This window comes from Amblyraja radiata, chromosome 32 (assembly GCF_010909765.2).
Source record: "Amblyraja radiata isolate CabotCenter1 chromosome 32, sAmbRad1.1.pri, whole genome shotgun sequence".
NCBI lineage: Eukaryota > Metazoa > Chordata > Chondrichthyes > Rajiformes > Rajidae > Amblyraja > Amblyraja radiata.
Genome location: NC_045987.1, coordinates 20595864 through 20621592, shown reverse-complemented (window position 1 = coordinate 20621592; position 25729 = coordinate 20595864). Strand labels below are relative to the sequence as shown.

Below are 25729 nucleotides of genomic sequence, written 5' to 3'. Positions count from 1 at the left end.
GAATTTGAACTGTGAGCACCATGTCTGTATCTGTTTTGTTCTATTTATATCTTAGAGAACTCAGATGAAAAGTGTGTTTCTCTGTCGGTATAAATGTAAAATAACATCTGGGGGATTATTCCAAACAATCCTTCTACCTGTAAAAATGCTTGCACCCAAAGGGTAAATATCAGCCATTTGATCTTTGTACTGCTTACAGAGAAAATAACTGTGTGCAAGAAAGGAGTTCTGCCTTCACCGTGCGAATATACATCCCTGGGAGGATTAACTGTCGGTGATATGTAAAAAGATATATGATACTTGTCAAAGTGTATTAATTGGAGTATGTCACTTGTTATTCATTGTGTTTGAAATTGTAAATCAGGACGTTTAGTATTGATTATTATATAGTCATAACATCCCATACAATTTTATAGTGAACAAAATAATTTGAAGAAGTGTCCCAACCCGAAACGTCACCTATCCTTATTCACCAGAGAGCTGCCTGACCCGCTGAATTAATCCAGCACTTTGTGGGTAAACAAGGAACTGCAGATGCTGGTTTACCAAAAAAGACACAAACAGCTGGAGTAACTCAGCGGGGTCAGGCAGCATCTCTAAAGAATACGGAAAAGCGACACTTTGGGTCGGGTCCCTTCATCGGACACTGAGTTACTCCAGCACTTTGTGTCTTTATCTGCAGTCCTTGTGTCTAAAATAATGTTAATGATTAGATCACTGTTTATAGAAACAAGATATTCCCTTCGAGTCCACACAGTTCTGTGATTTCAAAGGAGTCATCAATGCCTTTATTGTGATGGTATGGCATATCAGCACTACTATAAGGTACAACATTATTATTTTGTTTTCCATCCACGTAATGCATGCATTTATTAATCATGCATACCGGCACCTTTTTGTGTAAAACAAAAGCATTGGGACCCGGTCTACTGATCCTGGTTAATTTTGTGCTACACTATTTGCCGCCTTGTATTTGATTCCCTTACCCTGGCCCTATTCCTTCCCTCGTTCTCCCTCAGACTGAGACCTCTCGCCACTCAGCCATTTTGTTCAACTGAAGAAATCTTTGCAGAATCTAAATTGCAGAGAGGATAAGCAGCCAATGAAGTCTACACCAGGCCATTAAAATCCCAGTGGGGGTAGTGGGCAGAGATTTGGTAATTACCAAGAGACTGTTGATTCTACACCCTCCCCCACTCTCCAAGCCAAAATAAATGTATGTCCCGACAATTAGTGGTCAGATGGACTGCAGTGGTTCCACGAGGTAGTCAAGCCATTCCTCACCACTACTGAAGGGCAGTTAGGGAATGGCAATAAAGCATAGCCTTGTCAGCAAAACCCGCATCCAGTGAATGAACAAATAAAAACAAATTAAATTCAGTTGAGTTTGCTTTTTTTCCCCAACTCCATAAAATTTTCCACCCCTTGCTGGAAGCTTTCCAAATTTGCCAGCCCTCATAAAAGTAGATTTTTCAAATCAGACGAAAGAAAAGTTGCCGTTCTACTGTTGATGATTGATTTTTGCAAGTTTTATGTGCTGCCTTCAGGCAATCAGTTTATGGAAAAGTGATAGTCCAATTTAAATGTCTGACCTTAAATAGAATACTTTATATTGAATTGTTTATAGTTTATAACCAAGATTATATGGCTCCTGCAGTTTGTTTTTTTGGCTTCGAAGTATCACTTTCTGAATTTTAAAGTTGACTAGGGGTAATGTTAAATTCTAAAACAATACAACATGCCCAACAGCTCAAATTGGAAGTTAATTCGGATGTCTTTGGCCCAAAGCGGGTGAATCTGGAGCATTGTTCGTGCAGCAGAACAGACTCCAAAACATGTAAAAGAGCAATGCTCAAGTAACTCACTGATGCGCTGCTTTGTGACATATTCCCATCCTCTCAGCTGGAAAATCACGTCAGGCTGCGACTCAGATTAAGGTCTAACCAAGCCTGCAGTGCTCTCCTTAGAAACACTTGTCTGACTAAAACTGCATGAAATCGAGCAATGAGATTAAGTGGTTTACCAATATCAAAGCTATGTATGCTGGTTTCCCTCCAACGGCCACTAAGTGTCTTCAATTTTAGAGTTGAATGTTGTACGTTTAAAACTCTGCATTACTATCCATACCGTTATTGACAATGCCCTCTATTCTCTGAGTAAAGAAAATGGGTAAAGAAGCAATTCAGAGCAGAACTGCGGTAAAAATCACGTTTGATGGAAGAAGACGATACAATTGATTTGGTTCAAATGCAAAAATATTAAAGACTTCGATCACCACTGGATTAAAAATAGATAATTGAAAAGAGTCCAGTTTGTGTTTAATATAGATAACCATTTACAAATGTTTATTCCAACTTCAAAAATAAAACATTATTTTGATGCATGCAGTGTGCAAATGTTTTCTCATGTGTGGTATCACCTTGTTTCATGTGGTTGGGAACTGATCATATCACACATTAGTTCTAATAAATTAAAACTATCTTTTGAAATTGGCGAGTTTAGCTAGATTTGTACAGGTGATCCATAATTTGAAGCCAGGTCATCTGTGCAAGTTGAAAAAAAATTGTGTTGACTTATTTACTTTTTCCCCACCTAAATGCATTGAGAGTGAATTTTATTCTGTATCTGGAGTAATTTGGATTTGTGAATTCTGCAAGGGCAAATTTCCGTAATCCGAATGTGTGGGCTACCTGCAATTGATTACTTTGGTGGTATTGGAACTGAAGTGGTAACTGTGTTTAAAATTTGTATTAGTATTGCTCTCAGTAATAGTAATAGTAGTACATACTTTTTCAGTGTAGGAAGGAACTTTTATGTGTATCATACTTTTTCCAGTTCTTAGTTAAGGAAGAAAATCATGCCATATATCATTGTTCTGTGCAAAATTTCCTGAAGTCTTTTCAAAACTTGAGATAAACCAAAAAAACGCTCTTGGCATTGTGACCAGCATGCAATATGTACTGTAGATGAAGGTAGACAAAAATGCTGGAGAAACTCAGCGGGTGAGGCAGCATCTATGGAACGAAGGAATAGGTGACGTTTCGTCTCCAGTATGTTGAAGAAAGAACTGCAGATACTGGAAAAATCGAAGGTAGACAAAAATGCTGGAGAAACTCAGCGGGTGAGGCAGCATCTATGGAACGAAGGAATAGGTGACGTTCTTTCTTCAACATACTGTAGATGAAAGTGACTTTTCTCATGGTGAAGTGTACATGACAATCTTATTGCTCTGTTGATACTTTTATCATTTACCACACTGACTTTAAAGTTGATACATTGATGTTTGTAAATCAGAATTAGTTATGAATAAGTTTGGAGCCACATGAACGGGGTGGGAGATTGCAACCATCACGTGGTCCGCCCTGTTTCGACAAATGCAATCAACCCGGTGTGCACAATCAAATAAGATCAAATAGAACAAGTTGGCCTACAACTTTAGGCTGTGCACGCCATACGCAAGAAGAAGAAGAGCCAAATGAACAATATAAATTTTTGCCGAACACCAAAGTTCAGTGCGCAGTTGGAAAGAGATTCATGTTGCCTGTCTATGTGGTTCCCCATCCCACTCCCAATCATACCTAAATGAGGTCCAATGTAAGACTTTGGAATAGCATATCATCTTCTGGGCACATTGCAGCCTTCTGGGCTCAATATCAAATTCATCCACTTTAGATAACGTGCTCTCTCTTCTTGTATCAGATCTGGCCAGTTCTGTTCTCGGTCATCCATCTGTAATATAGGCACAATTTTTCTCTCTCTACTTGTATGGCCTGTCCTATTGAACATTTTTTTTACAGTTCTGCATTTCACAGTTTTTACATTCCTTTGTTTGGATTCCCTCTTCAACTATAAGCCTCTAAACCAGATGACTTATCATCATGGCAACCTTGCCAGATATTTTCTGAGATATTTTCATTGTCCATCCACCATCGTTAAAATAAACTTTTTTTGGCCTGTTGTCTTTCTGACACAAGGTCTTTGATCTAAAATGTAAACCAAATCTGTTTCCGAACATTCACTGCCTGATTTGCTGAATGTTTCAAGCATTTTTGTTATTTGATTTCCAGCATCGGCAGTTTTCAATTGGTTGATTGATACAAATATTGATGAAGATAGAACTCTCAAGAAAGCAGCTTCATTTTTACTTGGAATCAAATATCTATGTAGACTGATGGCAAATGGGTGGATTACATTCTTTCTGTCACAGCCATGGAGAGTTGTAATTCTGCAGTCTCAGTTAAAAGTCACCTGAATTTTCAAAAATGAAATAATGATTAAGATACTACTTAAAGTATTATTCTGTTTGGTAAACAATTAGTTCATCTTGGTCTAGTATCGCTTCAGGAACATGAGTGGGTGATCTGGATGAAGTTGTGAGGGGATTTATTTCCTAACTATGATGGAATGCCCACCCACAGAAACATAAGCAGATGAGCACTCTAAAAATACAATTGTGTCCCTCGAAGATACGTCCTCTTATGTTATAACATTTAACCTGCACATCCATAGGAGAGCATTTAGGATCACTGCCAGATTGTATTATATTCATATTGACAAGTTCCAGATTTTAAATCATGGATTCAGAATGAATTTCTTGAAAGGAAAGGTCTTCAGTATAAAGGACAGGGAACAAGTGTAGAATGCGGCCAAGTGGCGCAACCGTAGAGTTGCTGCCTTACAGAATTTTAATTGCCAGAGACCCAGATTTGATCCTGACTACGGGTGCTGTCTGTACGGAGTTTGACTGAATGGGTTTTCTCCAAGTTTCTCCAAGCTCTGGTATCCTTCCACACTCCAAAGACATGCAAGTTTGTAGGTTAATTGGCCCCTGTAAATTGTCCTTCGTGCAAAGGTCAGAGAGTGATATAGTGTGGCAACAAGCCCTCTGGCCCAACTTGCCCACAATGGCCAACAATGTCCCAGCTTCACTAGTTCCACTTGCCTGTGCTTGGTCCATATCCCTCCAAATCTGTTCTATCCATATACTTGTCTCACTGTTTCTTAATCAATGGGATAGTCCCAGCCTCAACTACCTCCTTTAGTTTAGTTTAGAGATACAGCACGGAAACAGGCCCTTCGCCCCACAGGGTCCGTGCCGACCAGCGATCCCTGCACATTAAAACTATCCTGCACCCAAGCCAATTAAACTACAAACCTGTGTGTTTTTGGAACAGCTCCTCTGGCAGCTTGTTCCATACACCCACCACCCTTTGTGTGAAAAAGTTACCCCTCTGATTCCTATCACAGTGCATTCAGAAAGTATTCAGAAACCCATCACTTTTTCCACATTTTGTTACGTTTCAGCCTCATTTTAAAATGGATTAAATTCTTTTTTTTATCATCAACCTACACACAATACCTCAGAATGAAGAAGCGGAAACAGGCGTTTAGAAATTTTTGCAAAGCAATTAAAAAGAAATAACTGAAATATCACATTTACATAAGTATTCAGACCCTTTACTCAGTACTTTGTTGAGGCACCTTTAGCAGCGATTACAGCCTCAAGTCTTCTTGGGTATGACGCTACAAGCTGGCATACCTGTATTTGGGTAATTTCTCCCATTCTTCTCTGCAGATCCTCTCAAGCTCTGTCAGGGTGGATGGGGAGCGTCGATGCACAACTATTTTCAGGTCCCTCCAGAGATGTTCGATCGGGTTCAAGTCTGGACTCTAGCTGGGCCACTCAAGGACATTCACAGACTTGTCACGAAGCCACTCCTGCATTGTCTTGGCTGTGTGCTTAGGGTCGTTTTCCTGTTGGAAGGTGAACCTCTACCCCAGTCTGAGGCCCAGAACGCTCTGGAGCAGGTTTTCATCAAGGATCTCTCTGTACTTTGCTCCGTTCATCTTTCCAATGATCCTGACTAGTCTCCACTATACTCACCCTTTTACCATTCTTGGTACCATTATATTTATTTTTATAACTTCTGTCCTCCGCTTAGTTTCAGAGAGTTTTGTGAGGAGATTGCTAGATTTTACCCACCTTTAGTTTGAACTATGTGCCAATTTCAATCCTGAATGACTTGGACCTAATTTTAAGATCGTGTTCTCTTATTCTGGTTTTCTAGCTCCTTCTGCAATGTGATATTCTTAATTAAATCACCCATCAAACTCGTACAATTTGTTTCACTATTTTCCAATTCTGACATGGGGTCTTTGGCCTAAAATGTTAACTCTTATTATTTTTCCACAGATGCTGCCTTTCATGCTCCGTATTCCTTTATTCTTATTTTTTTTACTTCAAAATGAATGTCAGCCTAGTTTATGATTTCCCATATAGGTTGTAACGTTTTGATATAATTCAGATGGATTTGTGTTGTAACCCTGAGCAAAGTTAAAACATCTTTTCAAATGTGCAGAGGAGACATTTGAATTTAGTGACTCCTGATGGTCTGTACATTTCTGTAGATGGAACATCAACCTCTTCATTTCGTCTTCCAGTTTCCTTGAGATGGTAAACATTCCGTTCACCTTTTTTTGTACCTGTTTGTTGGCCATTAGTGGCCATTGCATTTATACACCCAAATAGTTTGCTCATTTACACTACCATTATGAAATAAAACCATACCCAGTCTTTCCTGGATCCAAAGCACCTGACCTGCCTTTCTGTTCCACCCATCCCAATTAATTTAATGGCATATTTTATATATTATTTCAGCTCCACGTTCAAAGTTCTTGATTATTTTATTATCTCTGCCCTATTTCACAGTTGTCGTCGGATTCTGGTTGCACAAGACTCGTTCCATTGCATTAGACCAAAGCTGTCATTTCAGTTTTTGCTTCAATGTCTTCCTACTCAGATCCTTTGTGTCTGTCTCTCTCACCAGCTGCTTAAAATTGACTTCTTGTTCATTTCCTCAACCTCTTCCAATGTTTCCCTGTACACTTTATCTCACCTGAAGGAATATTGCATCATAAATTTTTAAGCATCTATTAATGTTTCAGTTAATGCTTTAAACCACAAAATTCCTTACTTAGTATTGATTTAGTCAACATTAATTTTGTGTAATGCCCCCAGTATTCTAGACAACACGTATGCTTTTAGCGCTGTGACATTTGCTTGCCTGTTTGGCTGCTTAAATCAAGAGCTGGTTAATTGTGAGATAAGCTTCAATTTTCTTTCTTTATTTGCCACCGAGATGTGCTATTTCTATCAGCTGCAACGTTGCTTGACATTTGTCCTTTCCTCATTCCTGCTGTTGTGAACACCTTCCATATGATCATTGCACCAGATTCATTTATTGTTTCTTACCTAGGCATCCTTCATAAACTGATCTCATTTAAAATTTGCCGCCTCTATCATACCATGTAGTAGGAAATGCAAATGGAATATTAGCCATTATAACTAGAGAGTTAGACTCTGAAGAGATTTTTTCCCTTTAGTTTTGCAAAGCCCTTCTTTGATGATGTAATGGAATAACATGCATATTGCATCCTAGGAAGGTTGGAAGGTATACGAGTCTAGAAACCATGACCACCAAGTTTGAGAATAGCTTCTTCCCAACAGCCATCAGGCTCTTGAACTCTACACAACTCTAACCTTAACTATGAACAATGGATGCACTCTGGACTTTGTGCTTTTTTTGCATTCGTATTGAAGTTATTAATGTATTGATTTACATGTTTATTATTATATTTTTTCTATGTGTTGTGTTGACAGGCCTGTTACACTGCTGCGCATAACTAGTTTCATGGTTTCGTTGTCAGTACATATGACCATTAAACTCTGGACTCGTGATGATACAGACTTACATCAAATTGTTACTCGGTTCTCAAGACGTAGGTGAATGGATCCGTTAAACTATGATTCTATTCCTGGAATATACAAAGCTAAGTGGTGATTAATCCAGATTTTTAAAGATTGGGAAAGTCCTGAGCAATGGACATACAGATAAACCTTTTCTGCTGGGGGTGGGAGAGCCCAGAAGAACGGACCGAATCCTAAAATAAGATATGGAAATTCGGGAGAGAAGTTAGCAAATGCCTCCTCACATGAATGGAAGTACGGCACTCAGCCACGAAATAGTAGTTATTGCTGGCTGAATTAATTTAAATCACCAATGGATTTTTGTAGGATGTGGATTGCACAACAGTCTCAAAGGGCTGATTATCTTGCTAATGTTTTCTCTCACTCTGTCCCGTTTCATCAGATTCATTGGCTTCTCCAATCACCATACATTACTTTCAAAAGTACCATTCTCATCATATGGTCTCGCCACTTGTTAAACACTGGAATCTTCTTCCGCTCAGTTGTAATGTTTGCTGCATGTTATGCCTCTGACCTCGTTTACATCACTAACAGCAGCAAAGGCCTGCACGACTTGGTCCCATATGCACGTGTATAATTCCTAACCCCTGTCTCTCTCACACCAGCCTACTTAAAATTAATCTCTTTTGTCTATTTCCTCAACATTTCTTCCATTGTTCCTCAGTGCATTGTAATGTTAGTTAATGCTTTAAAACGCAGTAATTCCTCACTGAGCATTGATCTAGTCCACATTATTTTAACCTAATGCTCCAAAGATCATGTATCCTTTCAGCATTGTGACATTTGTTGTTACATTGCCAGTAGGCCACAGTGAACCTCACATGCACTCTAGACTTGAAGACGGGAGCAATTAGACAGAGAACACAGTACAAACAGTACAGAACAGAAACAGGCCCTTCAGCCCACTATGTCTGACACCAATTTAAGCTGCCTGCATGTGATTCATATCCCTCTATTCCCTACATATCCATCTTAGTGGCATTTTAAGAGGCTTTTATGTACTATCATATCTGCCTTCACCACCACCCGTGCAAAAAATAAATTGTCCCGCACATCTATTTAAACTTTGGCCCTCTCACCTTAAGCCATTCCCTCTAGTCTTTGACATTTCCACACTGGGAAAAGGACTCGACTGTTTACCTTATCTATGCCTCTCATAATTTTATATACATCTATCAGTTCTCCCCTCAGCCTCTGATACTCCAGAGAAAACAATTCAAGTTTGTCCAACCTCTCCTTATACCTCTAATCCAGGTAGCATTCTGGTAAGCCTCTACTAGTCTCTCTCCTGTGGAGGCTTTGTAGAGAGTCGAGTAGAGGTTTACCAGACCCAGTCTGAAGAAGGGTACAGAATTGGCCTCATGGAAGGAACCAGAGGGTAGTTTTTTGGAAGGTTGTTTTTCAGACTGGAGGCCTGGGCCTAGTGGTATGCCTTGGGGATTGGTGCTGGGCCCATAGCTGTTTGTCAGTTGCTATTCAACGATTTGGATGAGAATGTACAAAGTGAGATTAGTAAATTTGCAGATGACACAAAAGTAGGTGGTATCAGGGACAATGAAGATGATTATCAAAACCACAGTAGAATCTTGATTAACTGGTAAATGGACTGAGGAATGGCTCATGAAGTTTAATGCACATACATGGGAGATTTTGGGCAGTCAAACCAGGAAAGAACCACTGTGAATGGCAGGGTCTGAAGAATGTTGTGGAGCAAATGGATTTGAGAGTACAGCTGTATAATTCCCTGAAAGTGGCATCACAGGTAGGTAGGGTAGTCAATAAGACTTTTTGGTACATTGGCCTTCATCGGTTCCCCTCATGTTTTTATATACCTCTGTAAGATCACCTCTCAGCCTCCTGCGCTCCAAGGAATAAAGTCCTGGTCTTTAGCTTTGGAGGTTAATAACTGGGGGGAATTGTTTAAGATGAGAGTGGAAAGATTTAATAGGAACCTGGGGGGAGCTTTTTCACATAGACGGTGGTAAGTGTATGGAATGAGGTGCCATAGTTGAGGGATAAGTTGGGTCTACGGGCCGGTTTCCATGCTGTCTGACTCCATAACTCTAAAAGGGTCAGGAAGCAAAGAGGCTATAATTTCATTCCCAGACAAAGAGGTAGATGATTCTCCCCTTTTTCCCCACTAACATTACTGTTTACCTGCATCCCACCCCACTAATACAAACACAACCAACTTTGGTGAATATTATCTTACTTAAATTGATATATCTGTTATATTTAGAAATTTATGTTGAAGCCATTTCATTTTGGAGTTGTTGAATCGTATGATCAGAAATCATCCAAAAGATGAGAAATGTTCAAAAGAATCTAACTCCTCTTCATAGAATAATCCTTATGGGCTAAATTGAATTTGCTTAATGTTGTTTTGCTTGAAGTCATGCTTTTCAAGAAAGCAACCTCAATATTAAGTAAGAAGGTAAACACAAAATGCTGGAGTAACTCATCGGGACAGGCAGCATTCCTCAACATTAAGTAAAGGTAGGCAGTGTTGCATGTGCTGAATGAAATTCCGAAATTAAATTTTGACTTCTATTTGAAGTAGTTTAGTTTATTGACTTTAGTCGGGAAACAGGCCCTTTGGCCCACTGAATCCATGCTAACCGTCAATCACCGGTTTCCACTAGTTCTATGTTATACCACTTTCTCATCCACACCCTACACACTTGGGGCAATTTACAGAAGCCAATTAACCTACAAACTTGCACGTCTTTGGAATGTGGGACGAAACTGGAGAACCCAAAGGAAACCCAAGCCAGAGGGAGAGAGTGCAAACTCCACAGACAACATCCAGGATCAGGATCGAATCTGGGCTTCTGGCACTGTGAGGCAGAAGCTCTACCAGTTACAGCACTATGCCATTCTAGTAATGTTGAATCTAAGCCATATTATTTTGAGAAAATCTGTGTTTAAATTGTGTTAATTAAAACTGAAAATTTGGCTACGTGGATGCTTCTAAGACAGTATCTAAATTATTTTTTGTTTTTTGTTATGGATCAATAGAAAAGGATCAAAAGTTGGAATTTGATTGATTAAAAACTATTCCTCTACTGAGTGCGGAAAGTGCCAAGAAATCTCAACAGTTAGTTGCCAAAGTAAATGTTTGAGGAGAGATGTATTGCTGTTTTGAACACGGGGGTTTTCTTTGAACACTAACTTCAACTTAAGTATTCACTTTAACCCAGCAAAAACATTCTACTGTACTTTGTGGAGATGTAAGGACAAATTTGGAGTGTGGGCCAACTGAAATATTGGGCTCGGACTAATGAGTAAAAGAGGAGAATAATTTCCCATAAGCAGCAGATAAAGTTTTGACTGATTTCAAGCATTCCGTAGTTGAGGCAGCCACGTGGGCTATTTGTCACATCGCCATCATTCGAATCTTGTTGGATTTAGCTGGCAGTCAGCACATGATTCGTCAGAGCTGCACTGAGCTTAAATGTGACTGATTCTTTGGAGATGTTTTGTGAGAGAAATCGAATTTTGAATGAGAGAGTTATATTTGCTAGGTTGAAAATAATTTCAATCAGGACTTGTATTCAAAAACAAGCGTCGGAGTTGGTACATTTTGGCACAACATCATTGAGTGGTTGGCGGTAATATTTTCCAGGCAAACAATTTTCTATAGAACCTCTATGGAAATAAACACCCCTAACATGTTGTCCACTGTTTCATGCAAGTTCTCTAGAAATCCATTTGGAACTGTTTCTATAAATCTAAAGTATGTACAGTAAAGAATGATGCACTGTTTTCCAGTAATCACTTGTTCCAAATAAAGATACAGAAGACTTCACAATGTTACCAGCCTATTTGGAACTCCATGAAAACAGCTGATACAGTGTAATGCACAAAATACAGTACTTGTAAAAACACACAGACACGCAATTGGAATACTGCCAAGCAGAAAATTTTAATACAGTTTGTTTAACCACAGGGTGCCAGGTTCTTGCATGTTCCACACTGCTGCTGTTTGCAAGAAAAGTGTTCTGTTGCTTGAAAGAATTGCATACAAAGCTGATTATGTACTGAATCAATAAAGAATCTTTTTCTTCAGGAGCCTTGGCTCCATGTTTCAGAGGTTTATAAATTTTTATGACGTTTGAGCAGTAAAGGAAAAAAATCAAATGTTTGGTAGTCACGTTGCGCAATCCACTAAAATATAGATTAAAAAAAATCATTTCAAGCCCAATCAGTAGCATTTATGTTTGATGATGCACAATAAAAGTGTGGTTGGCAGCTTTCTGCATTGTCAGACAAGCATTAAAAAGATCTGATTAGTATCCTAGCTTTTAATTTAAACCTGCTGGCTTTAATTTAGGTGCATAGTTCTGAAAAGAAAAGATATGTTTTACTCTTTTTGTAGAGTGAATATTTTGTTTGCAAATAATGTTTGATGCATGAGGGTCGTTTACACTGAGAACTGGTTCATAATTTCTGCTACGACAGTAAGGAGCAGTGCCAGGAATGTCTGAAACTCTGTTAAATTTGTAGCTGCAGTTCCACCACAGATCTTAGTACATGGAACAGTACACAGCACAAGAACAGGCCCTTCAGCCCACAACATGTGCACTGATGTCTGCACATGATGCCAAGACCAACTCTTATCTACCTGCACATAATCCACATCCCTCCATTCGTTGCATATCCATATGTCTATCCAAAATCTCTTCAATGCCACTATCATATCTGTCTCAATTACTATCCCTGGCAGCGCATTCCAGGCACTCACCACCCTCTGTGTAAAATAAAAACTTACCCCGCGCATCTCCTTTAACCTTTGCCCCATACACTCTAAAGTTGTGCACTCTCGTGTTTGATATTTCTATCTTCGGGGGGAAAAAGGTTCTTACATGTGACAGACATGTGGATGGACTTCTGCCAAGCATTAAAATGTAATACTTTAGATTTGATGGTTAGTCACCAGATAACCAATGGTCAGTGGTGGTTAGTTCAGTGGTCTACGCACCATTGTGATGGTGGCGATTTATAAATGAATGATGATATCAACTTCTTGCATTTGTATGTTGTTGGAGTCCAATATCCACATGCATTTTTCCAACATGCCGCTTCTTTGCTGCTTTCTAGATGGCATAAACTGCTGTAACATTTTGAGTTGAGACCATGGAACTGCTCCAATTTATTGGGTGGGAGTAATAGTATGCACTACACAGACTATTCGTGAGCTCACCGCTGTGTCTCCCATAAGGATGATCAAATATTTGCTCAATAAACGATTCAAGGGAGGAAATGCTGTAACTGCAAGAAGAGAGAAATACCAAAGCCTACTTACTGTTGAATGTTGACATAGGGATGTGCCTTGTGTTATTCCCTGTAGTATTCCCTGTGGTCTGAAGAAAGGTCTCGACCTGAAACATCATCTATTGAGCCCAAAGAAGGGTCTTGATCCGAATTGTCACCTATTCCTTTTGTCCAGGGATGCTGACTGACCCGCTGAGTTACTCCAGCTTTTTGTGTCGATCTTCGGTTTAAACCAGTATCTGCAGTACCTTTCTACACATTCCCTTTAATACCACATGTATCTATAAATCTGGCTGAATTTGCCATCTTGAATTGAGATGGTTCTAGTGAATGGTACGCATTGTTGCTTAATCACCTTACTACTTTTAAAGAAATGACTAATGTAATACGACGCAATTGAACTTTGAAGATCCTCATTGAATTATCAGTCGTACTGAATGCAAACGCGTTCATTGCTTACCTCCGCCTTGACTCCCCACACTAATAAGGCTTTGTTCGATTTGTCGGATGTCTATTTGCTGTGGAGCGATGCTGAAATGTTAAAAGTTTCCAATCCTTTTATTTGTATTAAAAATTGAGTATGATATTCCCTTTCCACATATAAATACATTAATAAGTTGTATAATTTATTTAGCTTGTTTTACAGAGTAGATGTGAAAATAAGTTAGTAACTTGCTGTGTGCATTCTAATCCAACTTGCTCTGTAAATCTGTGAATGAATTTTAATTTTGAATTAAATATTCTTAAGTGTAACTGACTTCAATATAGTCATCATCATCGTTGAAAACATCAACGGGCATGGTGCCTTACAATGCTATGTACGACATTGATCGCAACTTCTACTGAAGTGTGGATGGCCGTTGGCTCGCTAGAAGCTCATCCGCCATTTGTCAGGTCTTGTTTTTGGTACTGCTGGGGGTCCACAACCCCCTCCCCTCAACTGACAAACCAGGTGGGGGTGACGGATTAAATGTTTTAAATGTAATTCTCCTTCACTGCTGGAAACCACAGTTCACAAATAATTAAGCCCTATCTTACAACATTTTGATTGCCACAGAGAAATAAGAAAGGAAAATATTTCGGTGTGCACCTTTCCACTTCACTTATAATAGACCTGAAGCTCCTCTGGATGTCGTACTGTTCGCATTGACAAGTTCCATATTGTCAGGTTGATCCCCAGTGATTGAGGAGCCAGTAGAGACCACGTGACAAGTTCTTGTATAAAGATAAATCTCTTAGAGTGGATGATGAATAGGTACATGAGGTGCCTAATGGAGAAGGTAAAGCAGGGAAATACTGTAATGCTTACAGAAGGACGAGGAGTATGATTCAGAGAATATTGAAAGCCAAAATCAGGAAAGTTGACAGCAAATGGTTAATATAAAGTATATATAATAAGTGTGGTACAGGCCAAGGGACTTGACATTTAAAAGATATCCATATCTTGATTCGACAGTGGAATCTGAGAACTATATCTTATACTCTGTATCTTTCCCTCTGAGAACTATTGTTTGGATTCTGGAAAGAAGTAATCAAATCTCAATTCTAGACTTGTCACTGCAAGGACTGTTTTGCTGTGATTTAGCTGTGTGTTTATCTTTATGATGGAAGATGGTCTAAAAGAGATTTCATTACTTTCATGCATTAAAAACAAAAAGTGCAGGAAACACTCAGCAAGTCAGGCAGCATCTGAGGAAAGTAAAACTATTCACATATCAGTTTGGAGACCTTTAATCAGAATTGGAACAGAGAGCAAAATATTTGTTTTTATTAACAGAGAAAGGTGATGGGGAGAGAGATGCATAAATCAAATGTATAATCTGTGATTAAAAAAAAAAAAAAAATGTTGGACGGATTTACAGAATAATGAAAGGCATAGATAGAGTGAATGTGGAAAGGATGTTTCAACTGGTGGGAGAGTCTAGGGCCATAGCCTCGGAATTAAAGGGTGATCTGTTAGAAATGAGGTGAGGAGGAACTTCTGTAGTCTGAGGGTAGTTAATCTGTGGAACTCATTGCCACAGAGGGCTGTGGAGGCCAAGTCAGTGGATATTTTTAAGGCAGAGATAGACAAATTCTTGATTAGAATGCATGTCAAGGGTTATGGGGAGAAGTCAGGACAATGGGATTAGGTGGCAGAGATCAGCCGTGATTGAATGGTGGAGTAGATTGAATGGGCTGAATGGCCTAATTCTACTCCTATAACTTGTGAGAACTTGTGTGTGAACTCATTAGGCCAGGGGGAGATCCAAGGAACAGCAGACACTGGAATCCCGAGCAATGCACAAAGTGCTGAAGTAACTCAGCGTGTCAGGCAGCATCTGTGAAGGAAATTGATAGGCAATGTTTTGAGTCTGGACACTTCTTCAGACCGAAACGTCTCTTCCGACTCGAAACTACGGCAGTTCATTTGCTCCATAGATGCTACCTGACCTGAGTTACGTCAGCACATTGTGTATTGCTCATTGGGCTAAGGTTGTCTCTGGGGATGGATTGTTAAAGGGACTGTGAGAGGGTGATGTAGAAGTGTGATGTGATGCAAGTCGCAGTGTTAACAAAGAGGGGAGAAAAGAACTGAGCCGGTATCAGAGATGGATGATTTGTAGCAAAAGAAAACATTTCTGTTACAGAGAAAGGGACGTATTGGAAGTTAGAGAACTCAATATTGAGTGCTGAAGGCCGAACAGTGCCTGTGCAGAAGATGAGGTGCAGTACCTCAAACTTGAGTTGGGCCTCGTTGTAACAGTGCAGGAGGCCGTAGACAGATAGGCGAGAGCTATATTCATCACCCTCTACCTTTCCCTCTGAAAACTATATTCTGCACGATGTATTTTCCCCTCTGAGAACTAAATCCTACATTCTGTATCTTTCCCTCTGAGAACTATATTCTGTACTCTGTATCTTTGCCTTTGCTCTGTTTATATATTTGATTTTGGCTTGATTGTATTTATTTATAGTATTATCTGATTTAATTGGATAGCTTGCAAAAGAAAGCAGTTCACTGGACCTTGGTGCGTGTGACCATAATAAACCTAAACCTAAGGTGGGTGTGGAATGGAAAATTAAAGTGGAGAGCAACTTAAAGTGAAGTGCTGCCCTTGCACAAAGAAGTTGCCCAATCTAGCATTTGGTTCCCCCAATGTGGAGAAGATCACAGTGTAAACACCAGTTGCATTATACTGAGCCGTCAGAAGTTCATGTTGTCATCGCCTATCAACTGGACACCATGCATTTGTTCTCCAGACACACTTTATTTACTTGTGCACAAGGAGAGCAGCACAGTCCCAGTTACCGTATTACTCTACAATTCAGCTCGGCAGCGTCAACTTTTATACAGGTTATGATCAAATGAAATCTTGCACACTCTCTAATTCCTTATCCCCAATTACAATACATTCTAAAATGCACTAATCTATAATAAAAACTACATGCAATTCATTCCTTTATTTGCATTTAATCTTAATAAAGGGCCTGTCCCACTTAGGCGATTTTTTTGGGCGACTACAGGCAACTGCTGCAAAATTTTCAACATGTCGAAAAAATTTCGGCGACAGTGGCGACAATTTTTGCTGTCGTAGGTTGATGTAGGTGTTGTCGTAGGTTGTTGCCAGGTGTCGTAGGTGAATTCCATTAAAACTAGTCCCTGGCAGTCACCTAAAGAGTCGCCTAAGTGGGACAGGCCCTTAAAGAACTCTCAAGGACCTTGTGCTGTACTGTTATAGCTAGTTGTACGTGAAAGGATGTCTATCATGAACCTTGTGCTCCACATCATGGGATGTTTATCAAGAACCTTGTGCTGCATGTCAAAGGACGCTCAAAGGTCCTTGTGCTGTACAACTAGCTTAACATTTGCCATACTGCAGCTTCCACAAGATAATTCCCTACATCACCTGGAAGGACTTTCTGGTTGGTGAGAAGAAACAAAGTGAAAGGACAGGTGTCGTAATTGAAGATAGGCACAAAATGTGGAGTAACTCAGCGGGTCAGGCAGCATCTCTGGAGAAACGGAATAGGTAACGTTTCGGGTCAAGACCCTCCTTCAAGTCGGAATTTCTCTGGTTGCATGGGGGATTTCTGTGGGATATGGGGAGTGGTTGGTGGGGACAGAGGAATGGACCAGTGAGTCTTGACAGTGGTCCTTTCAAAAAGCAGAAAGCGGTGGGGATTTTGTCTGACGGTGGAATCTTGTTAGAGCTGGCAACATTTGTGGAGGATAATCTGTGAAATGTAGAACTTTGCTAGGTTGCAAGGAGAAATTTGACAATGTCAAATTTCAATTCAACATTGAATTCTCCAACATCTGATAACTACTTTCTCTGTCTATATTAGAACTGGAGTTTTTTTGTGGTAATCCATCTCTGTGATGTTGGCTCAGTAATTTGTTTCATCAGCACACCCTGTTGTTCTATTTGCTACACATCACACTACTTTTAGACCCTCTCACTGTCCCCATTAACAGCCCACCCCCACATCTACCTGGCATAAACCTATCTCAAACATTCTCTTTACTCTTATTCATACCGCCTCCCACCTTCCCAACAATTCAAAACCCACTTTATTTTGTCCCTATATACCAGTTCTGACAAAGGGACTTTGATCTGAAATATTACCTCTGTTATGTTTCCTTTCCACAGATGCTACCTGACATCAGCATTTTCTTTCTTTTTTTTAAATTTTGATTTTCCAGCATCTGCTGTTTATTTTTTTCATTTTCAATTCATAGCCTTTTTAGATTTCTAGGGAATTTGTCTTGATTTGGTTGTTTGGTTAAATTCAAAAGTTTCTTCCGTCCATTTCCCCAACCCACTGGCCTGTGTTGTTTTGGTTGGATGCAGCTTGGTTCTGCTTTTGGAACTTGCACTGACCAACCACATTGGCATTTGTCCTTTGTGGGAAGCTCCATCTAGTGGCTTCACTGAGAATCATGCAATGTCATCTGCTGCTGCTTCAAATTGAGGATTGACTGAGCAGGTAGTTCTGCAACTCGTTCCACTTTAATTTTGTTTTTAAATAAACTGTTGTTTGTCTATTTTAAAGACCTGTGAGTGAAATTGTGCATGAATCAGTGTGGCCTATGAGTTATTAAAAAACAATTCCTATACACTTGATTTGTCAATTTTGCAGGGAATTGCCATTGAACCAGAGACTACACAATTTATTATGGTTACAGTTTGATAGTTCTGCTGCAATTTCAATTTGAACTTCTTTCTCTATAGAAAGTTCCTGAAGCTTTTGCTCTAGGTTGTGGACAGTCAGTATACACAGAGTGAGAGAAGAGACTGAATGAGAGAAAGACCAGGAGAGTTAGAAGAATACAAAAGGACAAACCAAGAGAATTGTGCGGAGGTTTTTAAAGGTAGTGGAGGAGATAGATTAACAACAAGTGCTGAAGGAGAGAGTCAACTCAGGGAAACATATCTTGGCGGAACAGCCATTAATTAAATTTGTGCGTTGTACACAGTGCTTAAGACTGCAAGGTCACAGAATTAGGGAAAGGTTAGGCATGGAGATATTGAAATTATTTTAAAATAAAGTTGCGCAAACCTTAAAGATCGATGAACAGAGTATGGTTAGTGACTATAAAAGTGAGTATAAAGTAGTGGCAAGATGTGTTTAAAACTTGCATGACACTATTTAATAATATTCTGGTTGAATTAATGTGGATAGTTGCTCTGTAAAGAACATTCACTTACCAAATTGTTACAGTTCCAATTAACATAGCTTGCCATTGTAATGCCAGCATCCTTGCAGGGGTATCATTGGCCTGCAGATACAAAAGGAGATGGCAGAATGACTGCAGTATGAACTGTAATGAAAATTGATTTATTCGTTCACAGCTGAATAAACACAGAAGAGATTGTAAATGCTGGAATCTGGAGCAAAAAACAATCTGCTGGAAGAACCCAGTGGGTCAGGGTCATCTGCGGAGGCATAGGGATGGCCGACGTTTCAGGTCACAGCCCTGCATTATGACAGAGTACATATAAATAAGAGGGGATGTAGAGGCAGAGGCTAGTAAATGATAGGTGGAAACAGATAAGGAAGGAATAATATGCAGATGGAACCGGAAGGGGAGGAGATGGAAGTGGTGAACCAAGAGAGAAGAAACCTAGATGGATAGGTATGTAGATAGACAAAAGTGCTGGAGAAACTCAGCGGGTGCAGCAGCATCTATGGAGCAAAGGAAATAGGCAACGTTTCAGGCCAAAACCCTTCTTCAGATTGATGTTGGGTGTCGTGGTGGGGGGGAGAGGAAAAAGGAAGAGGAGGAGCCCGAGGGCTGAGGGAGACTGAGAAGGGGAGGAGACAAGAGGAGGAGAGAGCAAGGGCTACCGGAAATTGGAGAATTCAATGTTTATGCCGCTAGGTTGCAGACTGCCCAAGCGGAATATGAGGTGCTGCTCATCCAATTTCCGGTGGTGCTCACTCTGGCCATGGAGGAGGCCCAGGACAGAGAGGTTGGATTCGGAATGGGAGGGGGAGTTGAAGTGCTGAGCCACCAGGAGATCAGGTTGGTTATTGCGGACCAAGCGGAGGTGTTCGGCAAAATGATCGCCAAGCCTACGCTTGGTCTCACCGATGTAGATCAGCTGACATCTAGAGCAGCGGATGCAATAGATGTAGGTGATGGTTTACCTAAAAAACGATTGGAAAATTCAGTGTTGATACCATTGCGTTGAAGGCTACCCAAGAGGAATATGAGGTGGTGTTCTCCCGCTTTTTTTAATCCAGCACCTAGAAGTCAATTTTTTCACATTTCCAATCCCTTATCTGCCCTCTAATTACCAAGACTTGTTACTCTCCCCAGCCTAGTTCCATCTGCCTAATATTTTCCCTCCTTACCTATTTCTAATCATCACCGACCAATCTCTGTCTAAACACTCCTTCTTCCCCATCTGGCTCCATCTCTCCATCATTTTCCACTGCCCTCTCATCTGGTTCTACCCACTACCTACCAGCCTCTGCCTCACCCCGTCCCCTCACCTATCTACTTGCCAATTTCCCTCTGCATTCTCAATTCTGGCACAGGGTTTCAGCCTGAAAAGTTGACCATCTATTTGCCTCAGTAGATGCTGCTTGATCCACTGAGTTGTTCCAGCAATTAGTTGTTTTTTGCTCTTGCTGTGCAACTTGTTAGTAATTGCATTTGTGCATAAGGTATGCATTGTTGCTCTATAGTGACTTATAGGCAAAATGAAAATAGCTAATTTGCTTTGTACACCAGAAAGAATGTGTGGTTGATCAGGCAGTTTGATCATCGAATTGTTCATAAGTGATAGGAGCAGAATTAGGCCATTCGGCCCATCAAGCCTACGCCACCATTCAATCATGGCTGATCTATCTATTCCTCTCAACCCCATTCTCCTACTTTCCTTCCATAACCCCTTGTCTGTCTGTCCCCTGCTCTGATTATGGAGAGGAAAATGTACTCTTGCCCGCAGCATAATATTCAACTGAGAATATTTTTTGACACGGAAGAAGAAACTTGAGGATGGCACAGAAGCAAATCTGGTCGAACCCAGGTCTCTGGTGCTACACGGAACTGGGTTCAATCCTGACTTTGGCCGTTGTCTTTTTTGGAGTTTTCACGTTCTCCCTGTGACTTCATGGGTTTCCTCCAGGACCCCCCCCGTTTCCCCCCCATATCCCAAAGAAGTGTGGGTTTGTAGGTTAATTGGTCTCTATAAATTGCCTCTTATGTGTAGAGGTGGATAAGAAAGAGGGATAGCATAGAACTAGTGTGAGTGGGTGATTGATGGTCAGTGTGGAGTCAGTGGGTCGAAGGGCCTGTTTCCATGATGTATCTCTGAACTAAGCCAGATAAAAATTGGACTGGCTCAAGGATCTATTTTCTATTGACATCAGATTGAAGGAAAGGTATGTTATTTAAACCTACTGTGGGTTTGTTGATTATGGGAAGTGTGTTCACTGGATTTTTGTTTACATATGGGGGACCAATAAGAAGAGGTACTATGAAACTATTGCCGGGATTGCATGGTCAATGGTGAAGTGGCGGTGCTTGTGACTGATCTTAAGGATAATTTCCTTAAAATATTTAGCGATCTATGTTTTGGGGACTTCTTTTTTACATCAGTTGCTTAGAGTCACCAATTCATAAGGAGCCCATCCATTCAACAACTAACTCAGTCATCAAAACAAGCACACTGAAAGATTCACATTCGAGAGAGACACAAAGTGCTGGAGTAACTTCGCGGGTCAGGCAGCATCTCTGGAGAAAAGGAAGGGTGACATTTTGGGTCGGGACCCTTCTTCATCCATCCTTTTTCTCCAGGGGTGCTGCCTGACATGCTGAATCATTCCAACACTTTGTGTCTATCTTTGGTATAAACCAGCATCTGCTGCTCCTATCTACACTCTGGAAGATTTTCTCAGACTGCGAAGGCGTGGTTAAAAAGCACATTTTAACATGTGTTTTATACATTTTGTGCAGTGCAAAATAAAGTTCAGAACATGTACAATAACAAGAAAAGCTAAAATATAAAAATATTTAAAATGCAAAATAATATTTTAAGATCCTTAATAGTTTGAAATATTTATCTGAGGGAATTCTAATCCATGAAATCAAGATTTTGTTTTAGTGCTGGAAAGTGTGCTCAGATGTAATTATGCTCTAGTATGACTGACAAGGTCACAATTACTCCTTGGAAAACTCCCTATACAATAAAGTATAAAATTTTCAGGCTGTTTTTATGATGTGTGCAAGCATAAATACCTGAAGTTCTTATCAATTCACTGATTGCAGCAGAGGAGGCTGTAAGTCAGTGAAGTCTGTGGAGAAGTACGGAATCCCTGATATTAACTTCTGGATATCCGCATGTAGAGATATATGTGTATGTGTGGTTCAGAGTTTGCTGACTGGTTTGCAGTGTGATCGTGATGAATAGTGAAATTTTTCTAGTCATACAGCTACAATATTTGGACCATTAAAAAAACTACTCTAATAAGTTTATACAGAGCAGATTGTGTGTGTGTGTGTGTGTGTGTGTGTGTGTGTGTGTGTGTGTGTGTGTGTGTGTGTGTGTGTGTGTGTGTGTGTGTGTGTGTGTGTGTGTGTGTGTGTGTGTGTGTGTGTGTGTGTGTGTGTGCTGACACGATCAGAGTAAAATGGGTGTGATGGAGGGGATAACTGCATGAAGTTCTGTCATGTCATTTCTGCATTGATAATGCTAACTAAGCATGACATTTGGGCTTAATACAGCAGGTTTTTGATCAGATTTATTCTTTATTTGTAACAAATGTAATTTGTGAATTATCAAACTATTGCAGATAACTAATGGAATTCACTGGTCACTTTATTCTTGCAAGCATAATTTGTGCTTATAATGTTAACATTTTTTTCATAAAAAATGGTTATAGACTCACTTATGTTAACCATTTATTTTCATAATATTGATCTAGTGGATCAAAAATATTGTAAAATAACCTTATTATAACTAAATTTATTTATTCTATGCTTTTTGACTATCATTTATTATCATGGTAATATTATGCTGAAAAAAATCGGGCTTATTTTCATGGTCTAAAATATATTTCTGTGCAAAATGTGCTTTATATGTCTGGGTTGATATCGGTGAAGTATTCTCTGGAATAAGTTGCATACTACTTAAATCACAGCTGTTCTGGTCACCATATACAGCTAAGCAGCCAAACACTCATTTCTGTGTCTCACAGTCGCAAGTTGTGTGGGGTCAGAATAATCAATGATATGAAAAGTCAGTTCATTGTTTTTCCTGTTAATTATAGCATTTCCATCACTATCCCTCTAATTTTGTCATTTTACCCTTTTATATTAAAAACATTTTGTTTTTTATATCAAGTTCCAATGTTTGTACACTGCAAAGCCTAAAGGGTTAAGGATGTGTGTCACCAAAATCAATAACGATCCCTACACAGGAAATCAAATCATTATGTGGATCAACATTGTCTGAATTGACTTACTCTATTTTCCCCTATTTACCTAGCAGCCATGGTACTCCAGGGATGCTGGTGCATGAATTGAGCACAAATTATGTAAAGTTGCAAGCACCAATGCAAATACTTCATGTTACAAGCAAGCGCATCTTGTAGCCAGAGGATGTGCTTTGACTATGCGTTCTTCATGGTGACTTTAAAACTAATTTTACTTTGGGATTTTCACAAACTTGAATTCATTCTAATGCAGGCTGATTATTTGTCTTAGATGCATGGAGAATTTATGTCGTTCTTTCAAGACTCATTCTGTATGCCACTGATCATTGTTTTTACCCTGGTATGTTGTTTTATGTGGATTAGCAGTTGATTCCAATTTTGCCTCAATTAACCACATTCATGTAATTGAGGCTAATAGAAGTAGATCACAATCCCCTGCCAATGTACCACATTTCATAATCTAATGACAGCAGAGATCTGACAAAACAAGTTGAAGCGTATGTTTTAAGAAATATTTGCTGTCACTTATAGTGTTCTGTGTGTACAGCATCCCTTTTTTCCCTCCTTAAATCTTTGATACTGTTGTCATGCATGCTGACAAAGGTTCAGCACTGCTCTAATTAGCCTCAAGGAACTGTCTGGAGTCGAGGATTTTTTTTTTGAAGAATTCCACGCATTAAATTGACCCTTCTGCATGTCCCCCTATTATTCATAAGTTGATCTCTGATAACACTGTGCAAGCTCTGCTGGATGCTGGTAGCAGAACATCAGTAGCTGGCAGAGATGTAGCCTAAATTTGGAACATTTATCTTCTTATGCTCTGTAGTCAGCCAAACTAGGGAGCTAATAAAATCACAATCAAAGCAGGCTCTCTGGAATTTGAAAGACCTTCTGATATTCTGGCAACACATCTAGATGGCAATTTGCAGCTAGTAGGAGGTTAGGGTAGAAAACTGCCTTGAAGCTAAAGGGTGCGCCAAATATTCTCCCTTTTTTTCCCTAACTGGAGGAGGGAAAAGGGGAAAGCCTTGAACAGTTCTCACTGGCCCTAATCACCATAACAGCCTCAGCTGCCCCTTGGATCCCCTGCCAGGCCCCTATCATCTTCTGATCAAATATTAATGTGTGATACTCTGCTTGCTCGCTAATCCAAAGCCAATTAATATTATCTGTCAATTATTTACAGATCCTGAGGTGCGGAGGCAATTCCCTGAGGACTTCAGCGACCAGGTTTGGAATGCGTAATTAACTTTTTTTATATGGCAAAATTTATTTCAGAGTCACTCAAGATACCACTGCTGTTCAGTTTAATGAAGGAGACAAATGAATTTTGGGGGGGAAGAGATGGGGGTGATAATTAAGAGCCACTGATGAAGATGATGATGGCATTGACAGTCTGAAAAGATATACAGTAGGAGGCAAAATTTTGTAACCCAGCATGATAATTTTTAAAGCTATTCTATGAAGTAAAGCACATGCCAACATACATGAACAAAAGATGAAGTAGGTGTTTTAGGTTTTCTTTGTGTCCACTTTCTGGCAATAGCTGTAAAAATGACAAATTGGAAGTCCAAGTAAAAGAGCGTCAGTGATATCTGATGCAAACAATGGAGTGTGAATTTATGAAGCCTAATACACGATTGTATGCCTTGCTGTAGTAATTTTTTTCTAACCATGAAGGCAGTTTTGAAAAAGAATGCTGTTTGATGCATACAATTATGTTAGGTGTACAAAAATGCAAATTTGCTGTAAAATGTTTAGAAACCAAACTGCTTTTAAAGCTTACATTGTTATAAATCTTTTGCATTAGATTGCCAATCCTTCCCAGGAGATTTCAACACTGAGAGGGACTCCATAGTTGCTCTGCATTAGGTTAGGAGGCAATTGAGCTTTGTTCATGGGAGATAGATATAGATATTACTTGGATCCACAGTATTGCCCATCCCTTCATTATCCTTAAACTGCAGCTTGCTTGACCATTTTGGAACACATTTAAGTGTTAACCACATACTGGTTATGGAGAATATATGATAAATATTTTTCAGAATAAGTAAGGTAAGCATTTTCTTCCTCTTTAGGATATAAGTGAATCAGATGGGAATTTATGCAATTCACAGAGTTGTTCTTAATTTATTTAATCACCTAAATGTGTAAGTCTTCTTGCCACTTGACCAATCATCATTTTTTGTGGGAATGACCTGAGTTGTTTGACTTATTCACCTCCTTTCACAGTATGAGTAAATATTAAATTCTTTTATGGCCAGTCTTTTGTTCTTAACATTATTTCACTCTGCCACCCCATCTCAAATTAAAATTTCAGGGTCCTTCAAATATGCCAAAGCTATTTGTTATTCCAGCATTGTCCAGAAATACAAACATAAATCCGAGCTTCTTCTCTCTCCTGCAAACCCTTTTTAAACCCCCCTTGTGTGTCTTTTTGACGATCTTCAAATCTCAACAACACAAGTGAAGACCAACTGAAGGTTTTGTAACTAAGACTGAGACTATTCAGTTAGTGGCATGCGCCACTTCTCTTCCGCCACTTTGCCCAAGGGTCCAATGTCTACCTGCTCCTGCCTTGAACTTGTGTCTTTCTCAGTTTTTCTCCTGTTTCCTCTCTTTCCATCACCAAACCTGTCTTATCCATTGCACCAATCTCCTGCTCCGTTGACCATGTTTGCATTAAACTACTATCTACCCATTTCCCTTCTTGACCTTTCTGTTGGCTCAGCCAAGCAGATCTTGGCCATAGAGGGT

At 39.7% G+C, this 25729-nt stretch overlaps 1 protein-coding gene and 1 long non-coding RNA gene across 7 annotated transcripts in view; one reads left to right on the top strand and one right to left on the bottom strand.

Annotated features, from left to right (window-relative positions):
* LOC116990701 overlaps positions 1 to 7559 on the bottom strand; it is a 29949-nt gene extending 22390 nt beyond the window's left edge. The window contains exon 1 of the long non-coding RNA XR_004416603.1: positions 7458 to 7559. This is a non-coding gene — a long non-coding RNA (uncharacterized LOC116990701). The remainder of the gene's footprint in view (positions 1 to 7457) is intronic.
* dennd1a (DENN domain containing 1A) overlaps positions 1 to 25729 on the top strand; it is a 492710-nt gene that overhangs the window by 95722 nt on the left and 371259 nt on the right. For all 6 annotated transcript variants that reach the window (XM_033048631.1, XM_033048628.1, XM_033048627.1 and 3 more), the window contains exon 3: positions 24159 to 24202. In XM_033048631.1, the coding sequence (XP_032904522.1) occupies positions 24159 to 24202 (44 nt within the window). The remainder of the gene's footprint in view (positions 1 to 24158; positions 24203 to 25729) is intronic.